The sequence below is a fragment of the Micropterus dolomieu genome, linkage group LG09 (genome assembly GCF_021292245.1).
Source record: "Micropterus dolomieu isolate WLL.071019.BEF.003 ecotype Adirondacks linkage group LG09, ASM2129224v1, whole genome shotgun sequence".
NCBI classification, from domain to species: domain Eukaryota; kingdom Metazoa; phylum Chordata; class Actinopteri; order Centrarchiformes; family Centrarchidae; genus Micropterus; species Micropterus dolomieu.
This window is the reverse complement of record NC_060158.1, coordinates 3757553-3774071: the sequence shown is the minus strand read 5'-3', so window position 1 is coordinate 3774071 and position 16519 is coordinate 3757553. Positions and strand designations below refer to the sequence as shown.

Sequence of the window (16519 nt, the reverse complement as noted above, 5' to 3'; positions counted from 1 at the left end):
TGAAACTCAATATTTGTGTCATCAAACATCGAAACCATCAACGTCACAGAAACTTCATGCTCAGCAGGCCGACTGTTTAACGACCTCTGAGTTTACAGCAGGGAAGTTTCATCCTGACATCACGTTCACTGTGTGTGTGTTCGTAAAGTTAATGACTGTGTGTGTGTGTTTTAACAGGATACACCCGGTGGACCAGGAAGTCACTTAGCAACGAACACACACACACCGACACACACGCTCTCCCTCTCTGTACCCCTTCCTGGAAACGATCCCCCCCCCACTCACCTCCCACACTCTCCTGTTAATGAAAACACTGTTTGTACTTGCATATTTCTTGTGTCTGACGGTAAATGTTGCACTTGAATGCACCACGCAGACGCCAGCTGAGCGCCGTCATAGACGAATGTTCTGTGTTACAAGAAAGGAAATGACTCTGTTCTCTAAAGAACGTCAACAACAAACAGCAGGTTTCACTGCAGACAAGCAGGCGACTTAAACCTGCGTCTTCTCCAGCGGCCAGCAGGGGGCGACTTAAACCTGCGTCTTCTCCAGCGGCCAGCAGGGGGCGACTTAAACCTGCGTCCTCTCCAGCGGCCAGCAGGGGGCGACTTAAACCTGCGTCCTCTCCAGCGGCCAGCAGGGGGCGACTTAAACCTGCGTCCTCTCCAGCGGCCAGCAGGGGGCGACTTAAAAGAGCTCAGAGACCTTCTGCTACGTCTGCTCCTCCCGTCCAGACTGAAACAGCGAAAACAAAGACCTAAAAGGAAGAAGTTTGGCAACGCTGCCGACCCCGTTTGCATTTCGAAACTCCGGAGGGCGTGTTAGTGCAGACGGCCAAAACGGAGGACTTCAGAAACGCTGATGCAGACGCTCGGCTCTCTGATTGGCTCTTATAAGTCGTGCAAAGCAGAAACACGATGCTGCTAACAGAGTTTTTGAGTTGGTATTTTTATAAAATATTTATACCATGCAAATAACACTTTGGCCTATCTTCCTTCACTTGTCGGCTACTGTGCATGTCGCCGTTTACTTTGACTCCCAGTCTGTTTTTCCTTCGCCACAGTCCTGTCTTAAGGCCCATTTATACTCCTGCGTAGGCTACGCACGTAGCCATGCATTCATACTGGTGCGTAGGTGTGTCCGTCATTCTGCATTTACACCCCCAAACGCTAGTCGGCAGTAGCGCTACAGCGTCCACTGTGTTGACTTTTTCCGTCCGAGTAGGTTAACTTCCGGCGTAGCCTCTGCGTAGCCCCGTAGCCTACGCCGTCGATTTGACGCAGAAGTATAAATTGCACTTTACATTCAGTAACAGTCCCAGTGCGTTATTGGTCCATGCTGGAGCGTTTCTTCGTCTGCAGAACTTTATTCTTCCCCAAATCTTCTGTAACTACGGAACAGACCATCTGCTTCATGGTTACACCGGCACGCACACTCCCAGTGTACCTGAACAACCGCTAGCTGTGCGTTTTCAGTTGTTTTCAACTCTGATACGTAGCTAAAACGCTGCTGTGGACGGAGATCGTGTTCGTTTTAATTCTCCGTTTGTCAACTAAAACGGAAGAAGCCTTTCTGGGTTTTATTTTCCTTCTTACTTCTTTTTATGAAAGACGCGTACAGTTTCCACCTTTTGATTTGTTCCTATGTTCATTTGTTTGCTGAAATATGTTTGAAATTCAGTGAACAGGTTTGTTAAATGTATTTGGACGTCATCACTTGATGTAAAACTCCTGCTTATTTTGATCTTAGTGAAACATCCTAATGTAAACCTGAAGGTTGTGCTTTTCATTTTTTATTTGATCTCTTCAGTTCTTTGTCTTCTTTGAGCTCATATTATTATTTATCCATCATCACGTTCAGGCGTCTTTCCTGTAGCATTTTTTTGTTAATGTCAGTCAATAATAATGAAACCAGTCGCTGAACACTGAGGTAAATTAAAAGAATTTTAATAAAAGTAAAACCAAAATCCCGTCGTTCGGATGATGTACTGATAATATGATGCTTATCGGCTCAGAGAAATGTTAGGCACTCAGACAAACACAAGAAAAACTGAACCAGGTGAGTTTCCTGTCCAGTCAGGTGACTTCACTTCCATCTCTCAGCACAATTCAGGGATACGACTTACTGAAGATCCAAACTACCTGAGGGACGTGTTCCCTGAGGGGCCGCAGCAGACAGGAAACGATCATCAAAACTGTTCGTTCATTTTCTGTTGATCGACTCAGTGACTTGGTGAACGAGCTGCTGAGATCTGAAGAGAAACCGGCAGACACCAAACTCCATTAAGGGTTTTCATTTATAAAAGTCTTAGATTTTCCTTTTAATCTTCATAGAAACTTCGTGGCGTTCGGTGAAACGTTCGGATCCTGAAGCTCTTGAAAGTCTTTCGAGCTGCTGAATTTCAGTCTCATTTTCTGTTCTGACGGGTTTCAGAGCGCCACGTTGAACGGCTCGGCCCCTGCAGGTGGACCTGGTCTCTCTGTGTGGCCGGTCTTCAGGTGGTGGACCAAATACTCCCTCCTGGTGAAGGTCTTCCTGCAGAGTCCACAGCAGTGCGGCCTGTCCCCGCTGTGGACCTTCATGTGTCTCTCCAGACTCTCCTTCCTGCTGAAGTCTCGACTACAGAACCTGCATCGGTACGGTTTCTCTCCGGTGTGGACCCGTTTGTGGATCTCCATCCTCTTGATGGAGCTGCTCTTCTTCCCACACACATCGCAGGTGCTACCCAGCTCTCTGTGGGACCGCAGGTGGACTCTCAGGGCCTCTGTAGACTCCAGTTGGTCCCCGCAGGCCCCGCACCGGCTGTCGGGCTCCTTGCAGTGGATCTCGGCGTGCCGGACCAAAATCCCCTGCGTGTAGAAGGAACTCCCGCAGACTCTGCAGCCGAAGGACTTGGCAGGATTCTGGAAGGGGGCCCTCGGTCTGCGGAGGCTGCAGGACATCTGGTTCTGGTCCTGAGACGTGTTTTGTCTGATGTGTTTCCTCAGAGTTCGCTTTGAGCTGAATTCCCGGCCACAGCTGCCGCAGACCAGCAGCTTCTGGTCTGCAGGAGGGCGAGTCCCAGTCCCCTGAGTCCTCTGCAGACCTGGATCAGACTGAGTGTCGTCACTGTCTTCAGTAGACGACTCTGATTGGACAACGGAGTCCCTGCTGTGGTCTGCAGGTTCGCTGGTCTCTCCAGGTTTAGGTCTTATCAGATGGCTGTCTGGGGGGGCGGCGAGAAGGTCCTCCCCTCTGTGGAACAGAACATGATCGCTCTTCATCAGCCAATCGGGACTCTGCGTGAACTTGGTGTCGGTCTCCTCCTCCTCCTGTTTGACGTGCAGCCTGACGCTCCGCTGCCCCCCCTGTTCTTCTTCTGTAGTTAAAACCTGCAGAACACCTGGAGGATGAGAACAACATGATGTAAACAAACATGCTGAGTTTCAGTGACGCCCCAGAAGCAGGTCCTGAGATCCTGAGACGGATCCTGATCGGCTAATATTCATTAAAAGTAACTTAATCAATGGTCTTGAAATGTTTGATGGTGACTCATTAGAAAATGTTAGGCTTTAGTTGTGTCTCAGCTCCCAGCATGCACTGCTTCAGGTTGTGGTCAGTGGAGTGTCCACAGCTGACATCATGTAGTACTAAAAACCATCAGTTACTCTGGATTCTACTCCTTTTGTACCGACCTTCCTGCTGGGAGCTAATCTCTGCTCTGACTGCAGCCTCCAGCATCATGTGACCCTCATCCATTTCCTTCTTGTAGACAGTAGGTTCAGGCCCCGCCTCCTCCCTGCAGGACAGGATCCGATTGGACGAAGGACTCTCCCTCAGCCATTCATGACTCTGTATGGACTCCTCTGGTCCTAAAGCTCCGCCCTCTTCCTGGTTAAGATGCAAATGTAGGCCCCGCCCCCTCACCTGCTGTTCATCTGTTGAGAAAACCTGAAAAACACCTGAGAGATAAAGACAGGTAGTTAATATCAAAAGGACTGTGTGAATGATGTCTCTGTATCTTTGTGAATGATGCATCTGTCTCTCTCTGTATCTGTGTGAATGATGCATCTGTCTCTCTCTGTATCTGTGTGAATGATGTCTCTGTCTCTGTCTCACTCCCTCTGTGTGAATGATGTCTCTGTCTCACTCCCTCTGTGTGAATGATGTCTCTGTCTCACTCCCTCTGTGTGAATGATGTCTCTGTCTCACTCCCTCTGTGTGAATGATGTCTCTGTCTCACTCCCTCTGTGTGAATGATGTATCTGTCTCTCTCTCCCTGTGTGTGAATGGTGTCTATGTCTCTCTCTCCCTGTGTGTGAATGGTGTCTATGTCTCTCTCTGTATCTGTGTGAATGTCTCCGTGTCTCTCTGTGTGAATGATACCTCTGTCTCTCTATGTCTGTGTGAATGATGCCTCTGTCTCTCTCTGTGTGAATGATGTCTTTGTCCCTCTCCCTCTGTGTGAATGATGTATCTGTCTCTGTGTGAATGATGTCTGTCTGTCTTTTTCTCTGTGTGAATGATGTCTCTGTCTCTCTATGTCTGTGTGAATGATGTCTCTGTCTCTCTCTGTCTCTCTCTGTCTCTGTGTGAATGATATCTGTCTCTCTTTGTCTGTTTGTGAATGATGTCTCTCAGTTCAATTCAATCTAGCTTTATTGGCATGAATGTAAAACAACAATCTTGCCAAAGCTACAAATAAATTACAAAAGAACAATTAAGTTTATACAGTTCATTAATCACTATTAAAAATAAATAAAAAATTATATATATATAAAAAAAATTATATACACGTTTTTATATACATACACACACACACACACACACAATAAAACAGTAAACGTGTGTGAGACAATGTGTAATTTTGATCAGAAAACCAGTATCAAATGTGAGATTAAAAAAACAAAAACAAATAAAGAGAACAATTACTTAAATAACAGACAATGAAAATAATAATAATTTGACTGTTCAGAACAATTATTATATTTATGAGTCTATTCTGAATTGCCATATAGAATTATTGGTTCTAGTAGAAATTGGAAAATTTGAAGCCAGATTTAAATTGGAATTTAAATTTTAATGTTTCTTTTTATTGCATACAAAGCTCTCCTTGCTTTGTCCCTCAGATCTTTCACTGCCATGTTGAAGTTTCCTGTGCATGTAAAGTTGAGGCCGAGGGAAGTGTAGTTTTTTGTATGTTGCAGTTTAGTGGTGTCTAAATAGAAATTGTGTAGGGCTGGGCGATATGGACCAAAAAGTCATAAAAGGGATAAAACGATTACCGGTTTAACGGTAAACCATGGTAAAAGTCCTGACTGTTATTATTACTGTACACATTTTAATTACCATGATAACGGGGTACAGTTAATCTCCCGGCAAACACTGTCCAGCGTCTCCCAGAAGCAGGCGCGCATGCGCAGAATGCAACGTGGGCTTGTTTGGGTCAATGACAACACGGCAGGAGATTTTTCAGTCGTATTTTAGTTTTTATGAGAGTGCTGGGGGAAACTTGGTTGAAGAAAATGGCCTTATAGTGAACGCCGGGTGAGTTAACTTTTATCATATATTCTGTATATCATATATTATTTACACCCTGAGTTATATAACATTTTATTCCTGAAAACATTGCAGATTTTTTTTTTAATGTCGGTTTCTAATTTATGGAGTGACAAAATACGTCAAATGTAAAAATCATTGACTCTAATAAGTAAATTAAATGAAACATTAATTATGAACGTGGCTGTATCCAATATTCAGATTTCTATTTGTGGAGATGTAAATAAAATCATTGCATATGCAAGCAGATTAAAATGCCTCATTTGCATATTTAAGACAATTTGAGAAAACTTGATGTCAGTAACCAACTGGGGAAGGTTAATATCTTCAGTTGTACCCTGTTCTCCTGTCTGGCCCTACTTCAGTTTTTATTCTAACTAGTTGATGTTTTAGTCAGTAAAGCTGCGAACCAGCTAAAATACATGTTTACAGTTTAAATGACAACAGCGACATCTGGCGGGAAAATACAGCTACGTCACACTCGGCGGACATTTTCTTCCTCAAACCAGCAGACTTTAAACTTCTGTCCACTTACCAGCCGGTCCGTCCTCGGGTCCGTCCTCCGGTCCGTGACCCGGTCCGTGACCCGGTCCGTCCTTCGGTCCGTGACCCGGTCCGTGATCCGGTCCGTCCTCCGGTCCGTGACCCGGTAGTCCTGCAGCCTGCAGCAGCCTCCGCTGTCGGTCGGACTCTTGTTTTAACCGGAAAACTTCGCTTTCATATTCGGCGATCGTTTTGGCGAAACGGCGGAAAATGTCGTCGGTGACGGCGGCGAGCTGCTGGTCGACAAACAGCCGCAGCAGGTCGAGCTGCAACATGTCGGTACCGACTGGAAGTACCGGGATGAGGAGAGAAGACGCCGCTGCTGCCGGTTTAACGAGCGGAAACAGTCCACACGGAGGCAGCGGCGGACCGGAAGTCTTCACAATAAAAGCTCGTGTGGAGACAGTAAGTACACGTCACAAGTACAAGTCAGAGGAAGGCTATTTGTACTTGAGTATTTTCCTCTTATGTCACTTTGTGTTGTACTTCACTACATTTATCTGACAGCTTCAGTTACTTTACAAAGTCAGACTGTTACAAAGAGCTTTTAAAATAAAATGTTATAAATTAAACTCCAACAGCTTAAACAGCTGACAGGATTAGTCAAGTGAAAGAAACTATTTTGATGGCTTACATCATTTTTCATGTAGAAACATTTCATGGTTCCAGTTTCACTAATGTGTTATTTTAATGAGTTTTGGACTGTTGGTTGTGAAGAAGAGGAATCTGAGGAGAGGACAGTACAACATTTCACTGCAGTTATTGATTTTTCACAGTGTGGTATTAGTACTTTTACTGCAGTAAAGGATCCGAATACTTCACACTCCAGGAGGAAGTCCGTTTCCCTGAAGCTGAACTGATTTAAAGACCTCTGGAGCGTTTCAAGGACCCCCAGAACTCATTACAGTGGTCATTGATCTAATTCAGTCACTCATGGGAATATCTGAACGCTCTCTGGAATAATTCAAGGACCCCTGGAACTCGTTCAGTTACCCCAGGGACACAGTCAAGGATCCCAGACAGTTAACATTATTATTATTAACATTATTTGTGACTTTGTTTCATTTAAACCTAAAATAAACGTGTTACTGACGAACAGACTCAGGGCCTTCCTGAAACTAGTCCCTCGCCACCACAAACTACCCCCCCCAGCGTAAACAGGATGTGATGTCACCGCTGCACTCACTGCTGTAACATGTGGATCAAATAACCAGCAGCTGTATTAAGATTCAGGATTGATGTTGAGGAAAAGTTTATTTTTTTAAATAATGAAACTGAAAGCTTTTGTTATTCATTCTGTGTTTGTGTCAAATATTTCTTTAAGTCTGTGACTTTAGATATTGACAAAATATAACTTCTATTCTTTTATGAAAAGATTCATAATCATTGTAAAGAAAAGCCAATGTGTATATTTGAACCTCTTATCTGAAATATATTACATTCACAAATACATTTCAAAAGTTAAAAAGTAAAAAGACTTAACTAGTTTTCTTTCTTGCTTGTTACTGAACTCTTCTATTATTCTGTCGTTTCATGTCGGCTATTTTGTTTTGGCTGGTGATTTTCGTATAAGATGAATATGATTCAATAAAAACAACAGTTGTCTATCAGACAAGATCATTTTTTATTTAAACACAATGTTGTTAACCTGTGAATGATGATATGAAATGTTGGTGTAGTTTCAGGATTTAAAAATCCTACATGTTAACCTGCAAAGTCACATGTGAAAGAAAGTCCCCCGTCGTGCAGCCAAGGCTGTTACACACCTTCAACAAGCTGCATCGGAGGGCTTACCAGCCCACTACCACTCCGCCCCCGTTGGATTCTGATGGCGCTCAATGTGGCGAACATAGAGGAGCGTTCAGCAGCTAAAGAGCCAGGTATTTCCCTCAGGAGCTGCTGGAGACAGAGCTAACAGAGAATCAGTTCCTGCAGGTTTAATGTAAATATGACAGGATGGTAAACGTTCTCATTTATCAAGATTCATGACATAATGATTAGAGCCCGAACGATAAATCAGTGATATGAGCTAGTTGCAGATTAGTCAGTATCAGTGTTCATATTAGCTCATATTTGACAATTCAAAAGAAACGGTTATCAGTGTTGTTGCATAGTTTGTGCACCAGAGGGCGCTCTGCAGCTCCGCTATTGGCAACACGTGTTTGGAGGTCTGTCGAATAAGTATATCGGCCAAAATATTGGATTTTAAAATCCTGAAATATACTCGGCAGTGCTCTAAAACGACAAAATGAATCTACGTGCTGAAACAAACGTCTGGAAATACAGTTTGTACATTTTTTAAAATTGAAAAATAAAAAAGTTAGATTTTTGTGAAACATATTTGAACTTTAGAGGATAATTTATAAAATTTTTGGTGATTCTGGGTCCAAAGACAAAGAGTTTTGTGTCTGCTGATGACCCCGCTGGTGGTCCGTCAGTTTGTAAATATGAACCCGGTCTGTGTGAACTCTACAGCTGTATGAAGTCTGGCTGCAGACCGTCCTGCCTCCTGATTGGTTCTTTGCTGATCCGGACGTCCAGGTGGACCTTCATGTGGACGTCTCTGGAGCGTTTCTCCTGGTAGCTCTTCCCGCAGACCCTGCAGCTGTAGGGTTTCTCGCCGGTGTGCGTCAGCAGGTGTTTCTTCAGGTCGTTCTTGGTGACGAAGGCCTTCCAGCACAGGTGGCAGCTGAACGCTCGCTCCTTCTTGTGGAAGCGGATGTGGGTCTCCAGGTATCCTTTGGTGCTGAAGCTCTTGTTGCAGAGGCTGCAGCTGAACGGCTTTTCCCCGGTGTGGGTTAGCATATGGGCGTTTAGCCCTCCCACCTGCCTGAAGGTCTTCCCGCAGACGCGGCACTGAAACGGCTTCTCGCCTGTGTGGATCCTCTTGTGGACCTCCAGGACGTGGACTGACGCCAGGCTCTTCCCGCAGGTCTCACAGGAGACCCGGTGGGCTGGTTTGTCTCCAGTGTGGTTCCTGATGTGCGTCGTCAGAGCTCCGTTGTCGATGAACGTCTTCCCGCAGAACTCGCAGATGTACGGTCGCTCCCCGCTGTGGATCCTCTTGTGGCGCCGCAGGGCACCAGGCCGCGGGAAGGATTTACCGCAGACGCCGCAGCAGTACGGTTTGATGCCGGTGTGACTCCGCATGTGCGTCTCGATGTTCTGGTAGGTTTTACCGCAGATGTGACAGATTTTGCCGGCGTCTCTGTGACCCTGCAGGTGGTCCGTCAGGGTCTCTGGTGGCAGTACACTTTCACCGCAGACGCCGCACACAGACTCTGCTGAGTGACTCTTAGCGTGTTTCCTCAAACTACCTTTACTCTGAAAAGCCTCCCCGCAGACTTTACAGCTGTGAGACGTCTGAGTCGACACCTTGGCGTTCTCTCTGACAGTTGGCCTGATCTCCGTCTCAGACTTCAGGCTCTGAGAGTCCGGCGGAGGCTCGGCATCCTCATCGTCGTGGATCTCCCATGAGTGACTCCTGCTGTGAGTCTTTAAGGCGCTGCTCTCGATGAACGTCTTCCCGCAGTGCTGGCAGGCGTACGGTCGCTCCCCAACGTGGATCTTCTTGTGGCGCCTCAGCGCTCCAGGTCGGGGGAAACGTTTGTTGCAGACGCCACAGCGGTACGGTTTGATCCCCGTGTGGCTTCGCATGTGAGTCTCCATGTTCTGGAAACTCTTACCGCAGATGCTGCAGGTGCCGCTGGTCTCCCGGTGAGACTGCAGGTGAGTCAGCAGAGCATCAGGTGAGTCTAGCTGCTGTCCACAGACGCCACAGACGCTCTGAGACTCCCTGCAGTGCGTCTCAGCGTGTTTCCTCAAGAACCCTCGGCTGTGGAAGGAATCACCGCAGACTCTGCAGCACAGCGAGGAGAACTGAGATGACTTCAGTCCAGAGCTCTGCCTCCGATCTTTCTTTGGTTTCAGTGTCTCTGACTGACCGTCCTCGTCCTCGCTCTGGTCACCGTCGTCTTCTTCGTGGGTCTTTAGGTGATCCTGGAGCAGCTGGTTTTGGGTGAAGGTCAGTCCACAGATCGGGCAGACGTCAGGCGTCCTCCTGCTGTGGATCTTCTTGTGTCTCCTCAGTGCTCCGGGTCGGGGGAAGCTCTTGCCGCAGACGTCGCATCTGTACGGTTTGACTCCGGTGTGACTCCTCATGTGTGTCTCCATGTTCTGAAACGTCTTCCCGCAAATCTCACATGTCCCGCCGCCGCTGTCAGTTTCTCTGTGAGATCTGAGATGGTCGAACAAACCGTCTGAAGACTTGAAGTGTTCGCCACAGACTCCGCAGAGACACTCTGGGTTGTCTGAGTGTGTTTCCACGTGTTTCACCAGATTCCCTTTATGCCGGAAAGTTTTTCCACAGATGACGCAGCGATGAGCGGGCCGGTCCGATGGCGCCGCCTCCTGTCTCCGACCACCAGAGCTCCGTCCTCCATCCGCCCTCGTCCCGCTTGTTTCTTTGTTAGTGGCGGAGCTGTCGCTTCCTCTCCAGTCCTCGTCGGTGTCCTCGCTCTCAGCTGCAGAGACGTCTGAGGAGGCGGAGCTGGGCGGGGCTGTGGGGAGGCGGTCTGGGTCGGCCTCAGACAGCAGGAGGTTTCCGTCGGCGCTGGTCGTCCTGCAGGTGGACGAGCTCAGGCAATCTGGAAGAAAAAAATGTAAATGATAATTAGTTCATGCAGCTTCAAAGAGCTGGTCAGGTTGTTGCTGCTGCAGACGAGCGGCTGAGTTTACTTCTGATTTGATGACGCAGCCTTTTCATAATCACAGTGACATTTTAATGTGGATCTGTCACATCACGGACGAGACCCGGTCCGGAGAATCAGGTGGAATGGATCAGACTGGTGCGTCTGGAAGAAGAACTTCATGTCAAAACTTTACAAATGAGTCTGTACAGTCACATGCTGGAGTTGCCGTCACTCTCAGACAACAACAACAACAACAACAGTACACAGGAAGGCCGCCACAGAAGAAGAAGCAGGAACTTCAACTTTTACGTGGCGCCACTGAACAGCACCGGGTGCGTGTTGTTCTCGAGTACGGAGAAGCACCGAGGCCGGACCACTTTGGATGACTTTGTAACGTGAACGCTGTATTTCGGATGATCAGGATGAGCAGCGATCTGATCCAAACATTTATTTCAAACAATAAAAAGAAAACAGATCACCATCAACTACTAGCATTTTACACAAGGTACTGAATGAAGTACTCGTTGGTTTCGGTATCACTTTAAGGGTCCTGGTTTTGGTACAGTTATCAAAGGATTTACAAACGATACCCAACCCTACTGTGAGGTAAGTTTCTAATGAATTCTCCTCCTCCTTCCAACGTTTCCTTTTAAAACCAGTTTTGTTGACGGGTTTCATTTATTCCAGCGTGAAAACATTTCTGTTTATCAAATGGTCAGAAATAACAAGATGCAGCACAGACTTCAGCCATACGGTTCCTCACTGCCTTTACCCCACAGATACAACCCAGGAACCCTCATCAGCTTCATCACACAGCTGCTGCATCTGCACAGGTGAGTTTCAGTCTGCACAGGTGATGTTCAGTCTGCACAGGTGAGTTTCAGTCTTTGATCGAAGACATTATTTCTGCTGTCCTGGTTGCACCAATCAATACATCTGATTATTGTCCAGCTGATGCACAGTAGTCTAACAGCTGTTGTGATTGGCTGTCCACACTAAATCATCGACAGCTGACCTGTGGTTACCTAGCAGCAGTCTGTAGGGGAACCGGGTTCTGAACTCACCTGTCCGGTTCAGTCGGACCACCGGGCTCAGCACCGCCTCCAGCAGCCGGCTCTGCCGCTCCAGCTGCCGCCGGTACTCCTCCACCTCCCGCTCCAGCAGCCCGACGATCTGCCCGGCCGCCGCCGTCAGCCGCTCGGTGATCAGCAGCCGCAGCGGCCGCAGCAGGCGGCCTCCGGAGCCGCCGCGCTTCTCCAGCAGCACCAAGATCTCCTCCCCGACCCGGGTCAGCTGCTCCGACACCGACACCGTCAGGGCCCGGAGCCCGCAGCGCGGCGGGGCTTCTGTCAGAGACATCCCGGTCCAGGGCTCCGTCCCCCGGTCCGCAGGAAAACAACACGCGTCTGTTCCGGGTCAACGAGTCACTGTGAGAGGAGCGAGAGCCTGAGGCTGCCACCTGCTGGACCGGACGATAGCCTACTGTTAGAGCTACCACTACCACTGAGAATACTACAACTACTGCTAATATTAGAGATAATACTACTGATAGTAGTACTGACACTACTACAACTATTGATTACTACTGTTAAATGATAATACCCCTGATACTACTACTACTGATATTACCACAGATAATACCACTGATAACTGATACTGCTACTGAGAATACTGATACTACCGATACTGACACTACTACCACTAGGGAAAGCAAGTATTTGTTAATACCAGTGGAAACTGCACTTCTAGTACTTACTGTCACGGTTACTACTAACAAACAACTGTTCAGGTCTGCATTTACTGTAAAAGTACTGCCGAAGACCTGAGCAGAAGTACAAATACACACAAACTCAGTATCTGTAAAAGTGATTGTTTTCAGGTTAAGTTTCATGACAGCATAGACACTTTAAAGCAGTCTTTAGACTTGCGCTTTGGAACATGTACAGAAAATATTAAGTATTAATATAAGTATAAACAATTAAAGAAAATGTGAAAAACTATAATCAGAAAACTTATCTGAGTCGCTGGTCAAAGATTTCTTGAAAAAGAAAACCAAACACGTTCAAGCTAAAATGTGGTGACAGGTTTCCACAGCAGCAGAGGCTCATGGGTATTGTAGTGTTTACAGACAGAAAAGAAACAAAGTGCATCCTTTGAACAGAACATTTTATTATCCAGCAGACTGAGGAAAACTCTGTTAAGCGCTGATGAATTAGCTGATCCTTCGTCGCTGAGGCTGCAGGCGGTCTGATCAGCATGTTCACTGTATGAGATCAGAGTTTCTCAGTTCTGTTCAGCTGCTTGTGTTAAAAACTTCTAAAAGGTGCAGTAGAATGGAAAACTGTATTAATGTAAACACTAGAGCTGCAACGATTAGTCGATTAACTATTAAATTATCGCCAACTATTTTGATAATTTTATAATTGATTTGTTCTGATTCATTTTTCTAAGAAACTATGTCCAAATTCTCTGATGTGAGCTTTTCAAATGTGAATTATTTCTGGTTTCTTTCCTCCTCTATGACAGTAAACTGAATATCTTTGGGTTGTGGACATTTGAGGATGCCACCTTGGGTTTTGGGAAACACTGATGGACATTTTTCACAATTTTAAGCTGATGATACACGGGGCAACTTTTTGAGCAATGTTGCTGGGCAATCTTGCTAGTGGCAAGTCCGACTATGTTTTGAATGGATAGCAGCGGTGCGGGGCGGGTGGTGGAGTGGTGGGGGAAGGGGATTACGGTAGTAATCTTTATTTCTATTCAATTTTATTTATATAGCGCCAAATCACAACAACAGTTATCTCACAGCGCTTTTCATAAAAGAGCAGGTCTAGACCGAACTCTATGATGCTATTTACAGAAGCCCAACAATTACTCATTACCATTGACGGCTATGTTGCCCTGCACGATTGCTCTGAAAGTTGCACTGTGTATCATCAGCTTTATAGAGCAAACATGACTTTTTGTTAACCCTTCCTTGCCTAGGTATTTACCCCATTAATGCCATATACGTGCTATTAGCTCTTACTATTATTTATTGCTGCCCTTACTAGCATGTATTGTCAGTTGTAGATCTCGTGCTGTATTGATGCTTGTATGTTGTTCCTCAAATGTAAGTCGCTTTGGATAACAGCGTCTGCCAAATGAGTAAATGTAAATGCAAACAACTAATCAATTAATCGTGAAAAGGATCGACATATTCATCAATAATGAAAATTATCATTAGTTGCAGCTCTAATAAACACCAACACACCCCCAGAGCACCAAGCTTCCAATCCGGCTAGCTGCACGGCTAACTGAGTAGCTAGCAACAGCAGCTGTTGGCAGTATTTAGCGGCTACAGTAAATGGTGACAAACTCTGTAAATCTCCAAAACTGGAGGCAGAGCAGCCGGAAGGACATCCGAGGGAAAACCAGAAAATATTTTCTCCATCAAATCTGATCCAGTTTCACCATTTACATTTATTCATTTAGCTGACACTTATCCAAAGCGACTTACAATTGCTCTACATGTCAGAGGTCACACGCCTCTGGAGCAACGAGGGGTCAAGTGTCTTGCTCAGGGACACAATGGTGGATGGGTCACAGTGGGGAATTGAACCCGGTTCTCTCACACTCCATCACCACCTGATCCACCAAAACCAGAGAATAAAGTTATTAAGTTGTGTTTTTGTCAAGCAGGAACCTCCGGCTCTCGCAAGTAAAGCCAGTGCTGAAAGCACCTTAAACCTGCGTTCTCTCCAGCAGCCAGCAGGGGGCGACTCCAGCGGCTGCAGAAAGAAGTGTGATTGTATAGAAGTCTGAGAAAATGTTTCTACTTCTCAGCTGATTTATTACCTTTATGGTCTTAGTCGCTAGTTTCAACACAGCTTGATGTTCATTTAGTAAATTATGGTTCCATTTAGAGGAACAGAGACCAGAAAGCAGGGGAGGCTTTAGGGCGGGGCTACAAGCTGATTGACAAGTCACTACCATGGCGACCCGTGAATCAGGATACAGGCAACTCGTATCCCTGCTCTGTGTACATTTAACCAGCGCCGCTGAAAAAGCTCATCAGGAGTCGGCTGCTCACTTTCTCTGCTGAGTACATTTAGTTTTAATACTGTTTGTCACTAGCCAAAGTTATCAGCCTTGTTAAAATAGCTAAGCAAGCTAGCTAACTCCGCACACGGCCGCTGGCTCCACCATCTCGTCCAAATACGGTCTCGTCCGGTGCCGCTGGTTGCAAAAACAAAACTCAAGGCTTCAAAACAGCGGTCCACAAACCAACGGGTGACGTCATCATGACTACGTCCACTTCTTTTATACAGTCTATGTTCTCGACCTGCTGCTCTTAGACCTGATCAGTTAAGTCTGGGATTGATTCAGCGCGTCCAAAGACACAACAACAACCGTTTCCTAGCAACACATTCACACAAGTCTTAATGGTGCAACCTGATTTATTGAAATACTAGTTTAAACTAGTCACTGAGAATCAGTGGTGTAAGTAACGGGTCACATTAACTCTTGTTACTGTTGGAGTATTTTAAGAAATCAGTACTGTCCATGTTCTGCTGCTCTAAGGTCTGATCCAGCTCCGGTCCTGACCCCCCTGCGTTGTGGACTTTGAGGTGTCCGTTGAGCGATCGTCTGGCCTGGAAGCTCTTCCCGCACACCCTGCAGCTGTACGGTTTGTCTCCGGTGTGGATCAGGATGTGTCTCTTCAGGTCCACGTTCTGCATGAAGCCCTTCCCGCACACCTGGCAAAGGAAGCGTCTCTCCTTGTTGTGGAAACGGACGTGAGTGTCCAGAGTTTGTTTATGGGTGAAGCCCTTCCCGCAGAGGCTGCAGGAGAACGCCCTCTCACCGGTGTGCGTCTTCAGGTGCGTCTTCAGGTTGATGCTCTGTGTGAAGCCCTTCCCGCAGAGGCTGCAGGAGAACGCCCTCTCACCGGTGTGGATCTTCAGGTGCGTCTTCAGGTTGCCGCTCTGGTTGAAGGACTTCCCGCAGAAGCTGCAGATGTAAGGTTTCTCACCAGTGTGGATCCTCATGTGCATCTCCAGCGCCGTGTGAGCCGGGAAGGACTTCCCACAGAAATGGCAGGTGTAGCCGATCTCACGGTGGGATTGCAGGTGAACATCGAGGCTGGCGGCGGACTCGTACTGGTGTCCGCAGAGCCCGCAGCGGCAGTCCGGGTCCTGCAGGTGAGTCTGGACATGTTTCACCAACAAGGTCCTCTTGTCGAAGGCGTCCCCGCACACTTTACAGCGGTAGGACGGCGCAGAGCTACGGTATCTCTTCGGTTTGTCGGCATTCTGATGCGTCGCCATGTGCCGTCGCAGGCTGTGCTGCTTCCTGAACTCCTGACCGCAGACGCTGCAGCAGTGCACCTCCTCGCTGTTAAAGGGTTTCTCCGTGGCATGGATGCGCATGTGTGATGTCAGGTTGCCCTTCTGGATGAACTTCTTGCGGCAGATGTCGCAGTTGTACGATTTCTCTCCATTGTGCAGCCGCCCTCTCTTTTTTTTCCTCGGGCAGCTCAGAGCCTGACTCTTTGTGGTCCAGTTGCTGTCTGAAACACCATCACTGTGGACGGCCAAGTTACTTGGTGAGTCAGGTGGGTGGTAGGTTGGTGAGGCAGAGCGAGGCGTCGGCAGCCAGGAAGCATCGCTGTCGACTCGTTCAGCTTCTGTGTGGTTCAGGTCCGCAGGGTCATCTGGAGGCTGGAGCTCTGTGTGGTTCAGGGTCACCGACTGCAGAAACTC

At 47.0% G+C, this 16519-nt stretch overlaps 3 protein-coding genes across 4 annotated transcripts in view; all 3 read right to left on the bottom strand.

The window, feature by feature from the left end:
- Nucleotides 1–1930: 1930 nt before the first annotated feature.
- On the bottom strand, nucleotides 1931–6456 carry LOC123977116 (zinc finger and SCAN domain-containing protein 30-like). Its single transcript, XM_046059625.1, has 3 exons — nucleotides 6074–6456; nucleotides 3675–3941; nucleotides 1931–3382 (listed from the first exon to the last, which is right to left on the bottom strand). Exons 1-3 carry the CDS (start codon nucleotides 6354–6356, stop codon nucleotides 2430–2432), a joined length of 1503 nt encoding a protein of 500 aa, XP_045915581.1. The 5' UTR covers nucleotides 6357–6456; the 3' UTR covers nucleotides 1931–2429.
- Nucleotides 6457–7684: 1228 nt separating this feature from the next.
- LOC123977115 (oocyte zinc finger protein XlCOF6-like) lies at nucleotides 7685–12311 on the bottom strand. 2 transcript variants are annotated; one of them, XM_046059624.1, is made up of 3 exons: nucleotides 11837–11943; nucleotides 10819–10934; nucleotides 7685–10727 (listed from the first exon to the last, which is right to left on the bottom strand). In XM_046059624.1, exons 2-3 carry the CDS (start codon nucleotides 10844–10846, stop codon nucleotides 8551–8553), a joined length of 2205 nt encoding a protein of 734 aa, XP_045915580.1. In that variant the 5' UTR covers nucleotides 10847–10934; nucleotides 11837–11943; the 3' UTR covers nucleotides 7685–8550. The 2 variants fall into 2 exon arrangements, with proteins under 2 accessions (XP_045915580.1, XP_045915579.1); XM_046059623.1 differs by lacking the exon at nucleotides 10819–10934 and having other exon boundaries at nucleotides 11837–12311.
- A 2885-nt stretch (nucleotides 12312–15196) lies between these two features.
- The window catches only part of LOC123976564 (gastrula zinc finger protein XlCGF57.1-like), a 4714-nt gene continuing 3391 nt past the window's right edge, over nucleotides 15197–16519 (bottom strand). Inside the window, exon 3 of the mRNA XM_046058843.1 lies at nucleotides 15197–15972. Coding sequence (XP_045914799.1) covers nucleotides 15275–15972 — 698 coding nt within the window. The 3' untranslated portion in view covers nucleotides 15197–15274. The remainder of the gene's footprint in view (nucleotides 15973–16519) is intronic.

Excerpts from the sequence above, each read along its gene's own strand:
- LOC123977116 (XM_046059625.1), bottom strand. The coding sequence starts at position 6,356 with ATGTTGCAGCTCGACCTGCTGCGGCTGTTTGTCGACCAGCAGCTCGCC. Across the intron at positions 3,942-6,073 it reads ACCCGAGGACGGACCGGCTG|GTGTTTTTCAGGTTTTCTCA; the intron begins GTAAGTGGACAG and ends TTTATCTCTCAG. Across the intron at positions 3,383-3,674 it reads GATTAGCTCCCAGCAGGAAG|GTGTTCTGCAGGTTTTAACT; the intron begins GTCGGTACAAAA and ends CTCATCCTCCAG.
- LOC123977115 (XM_046059623.1), bottom strand. The coding sequence starts at position 12,131 with ATGTCTCTGACAGAAGCCCCGCCGCGCTGCGGGCTCCGGGCCCTGACG. Across the intron at positions 10,728-11,836 it reads GGTCCGACTGAACCGGACAG|ATTGCCTGAGCTCGTCCACC; the intron begins GTGAGTTCAGAA and ends TTTTTCTTCCAG.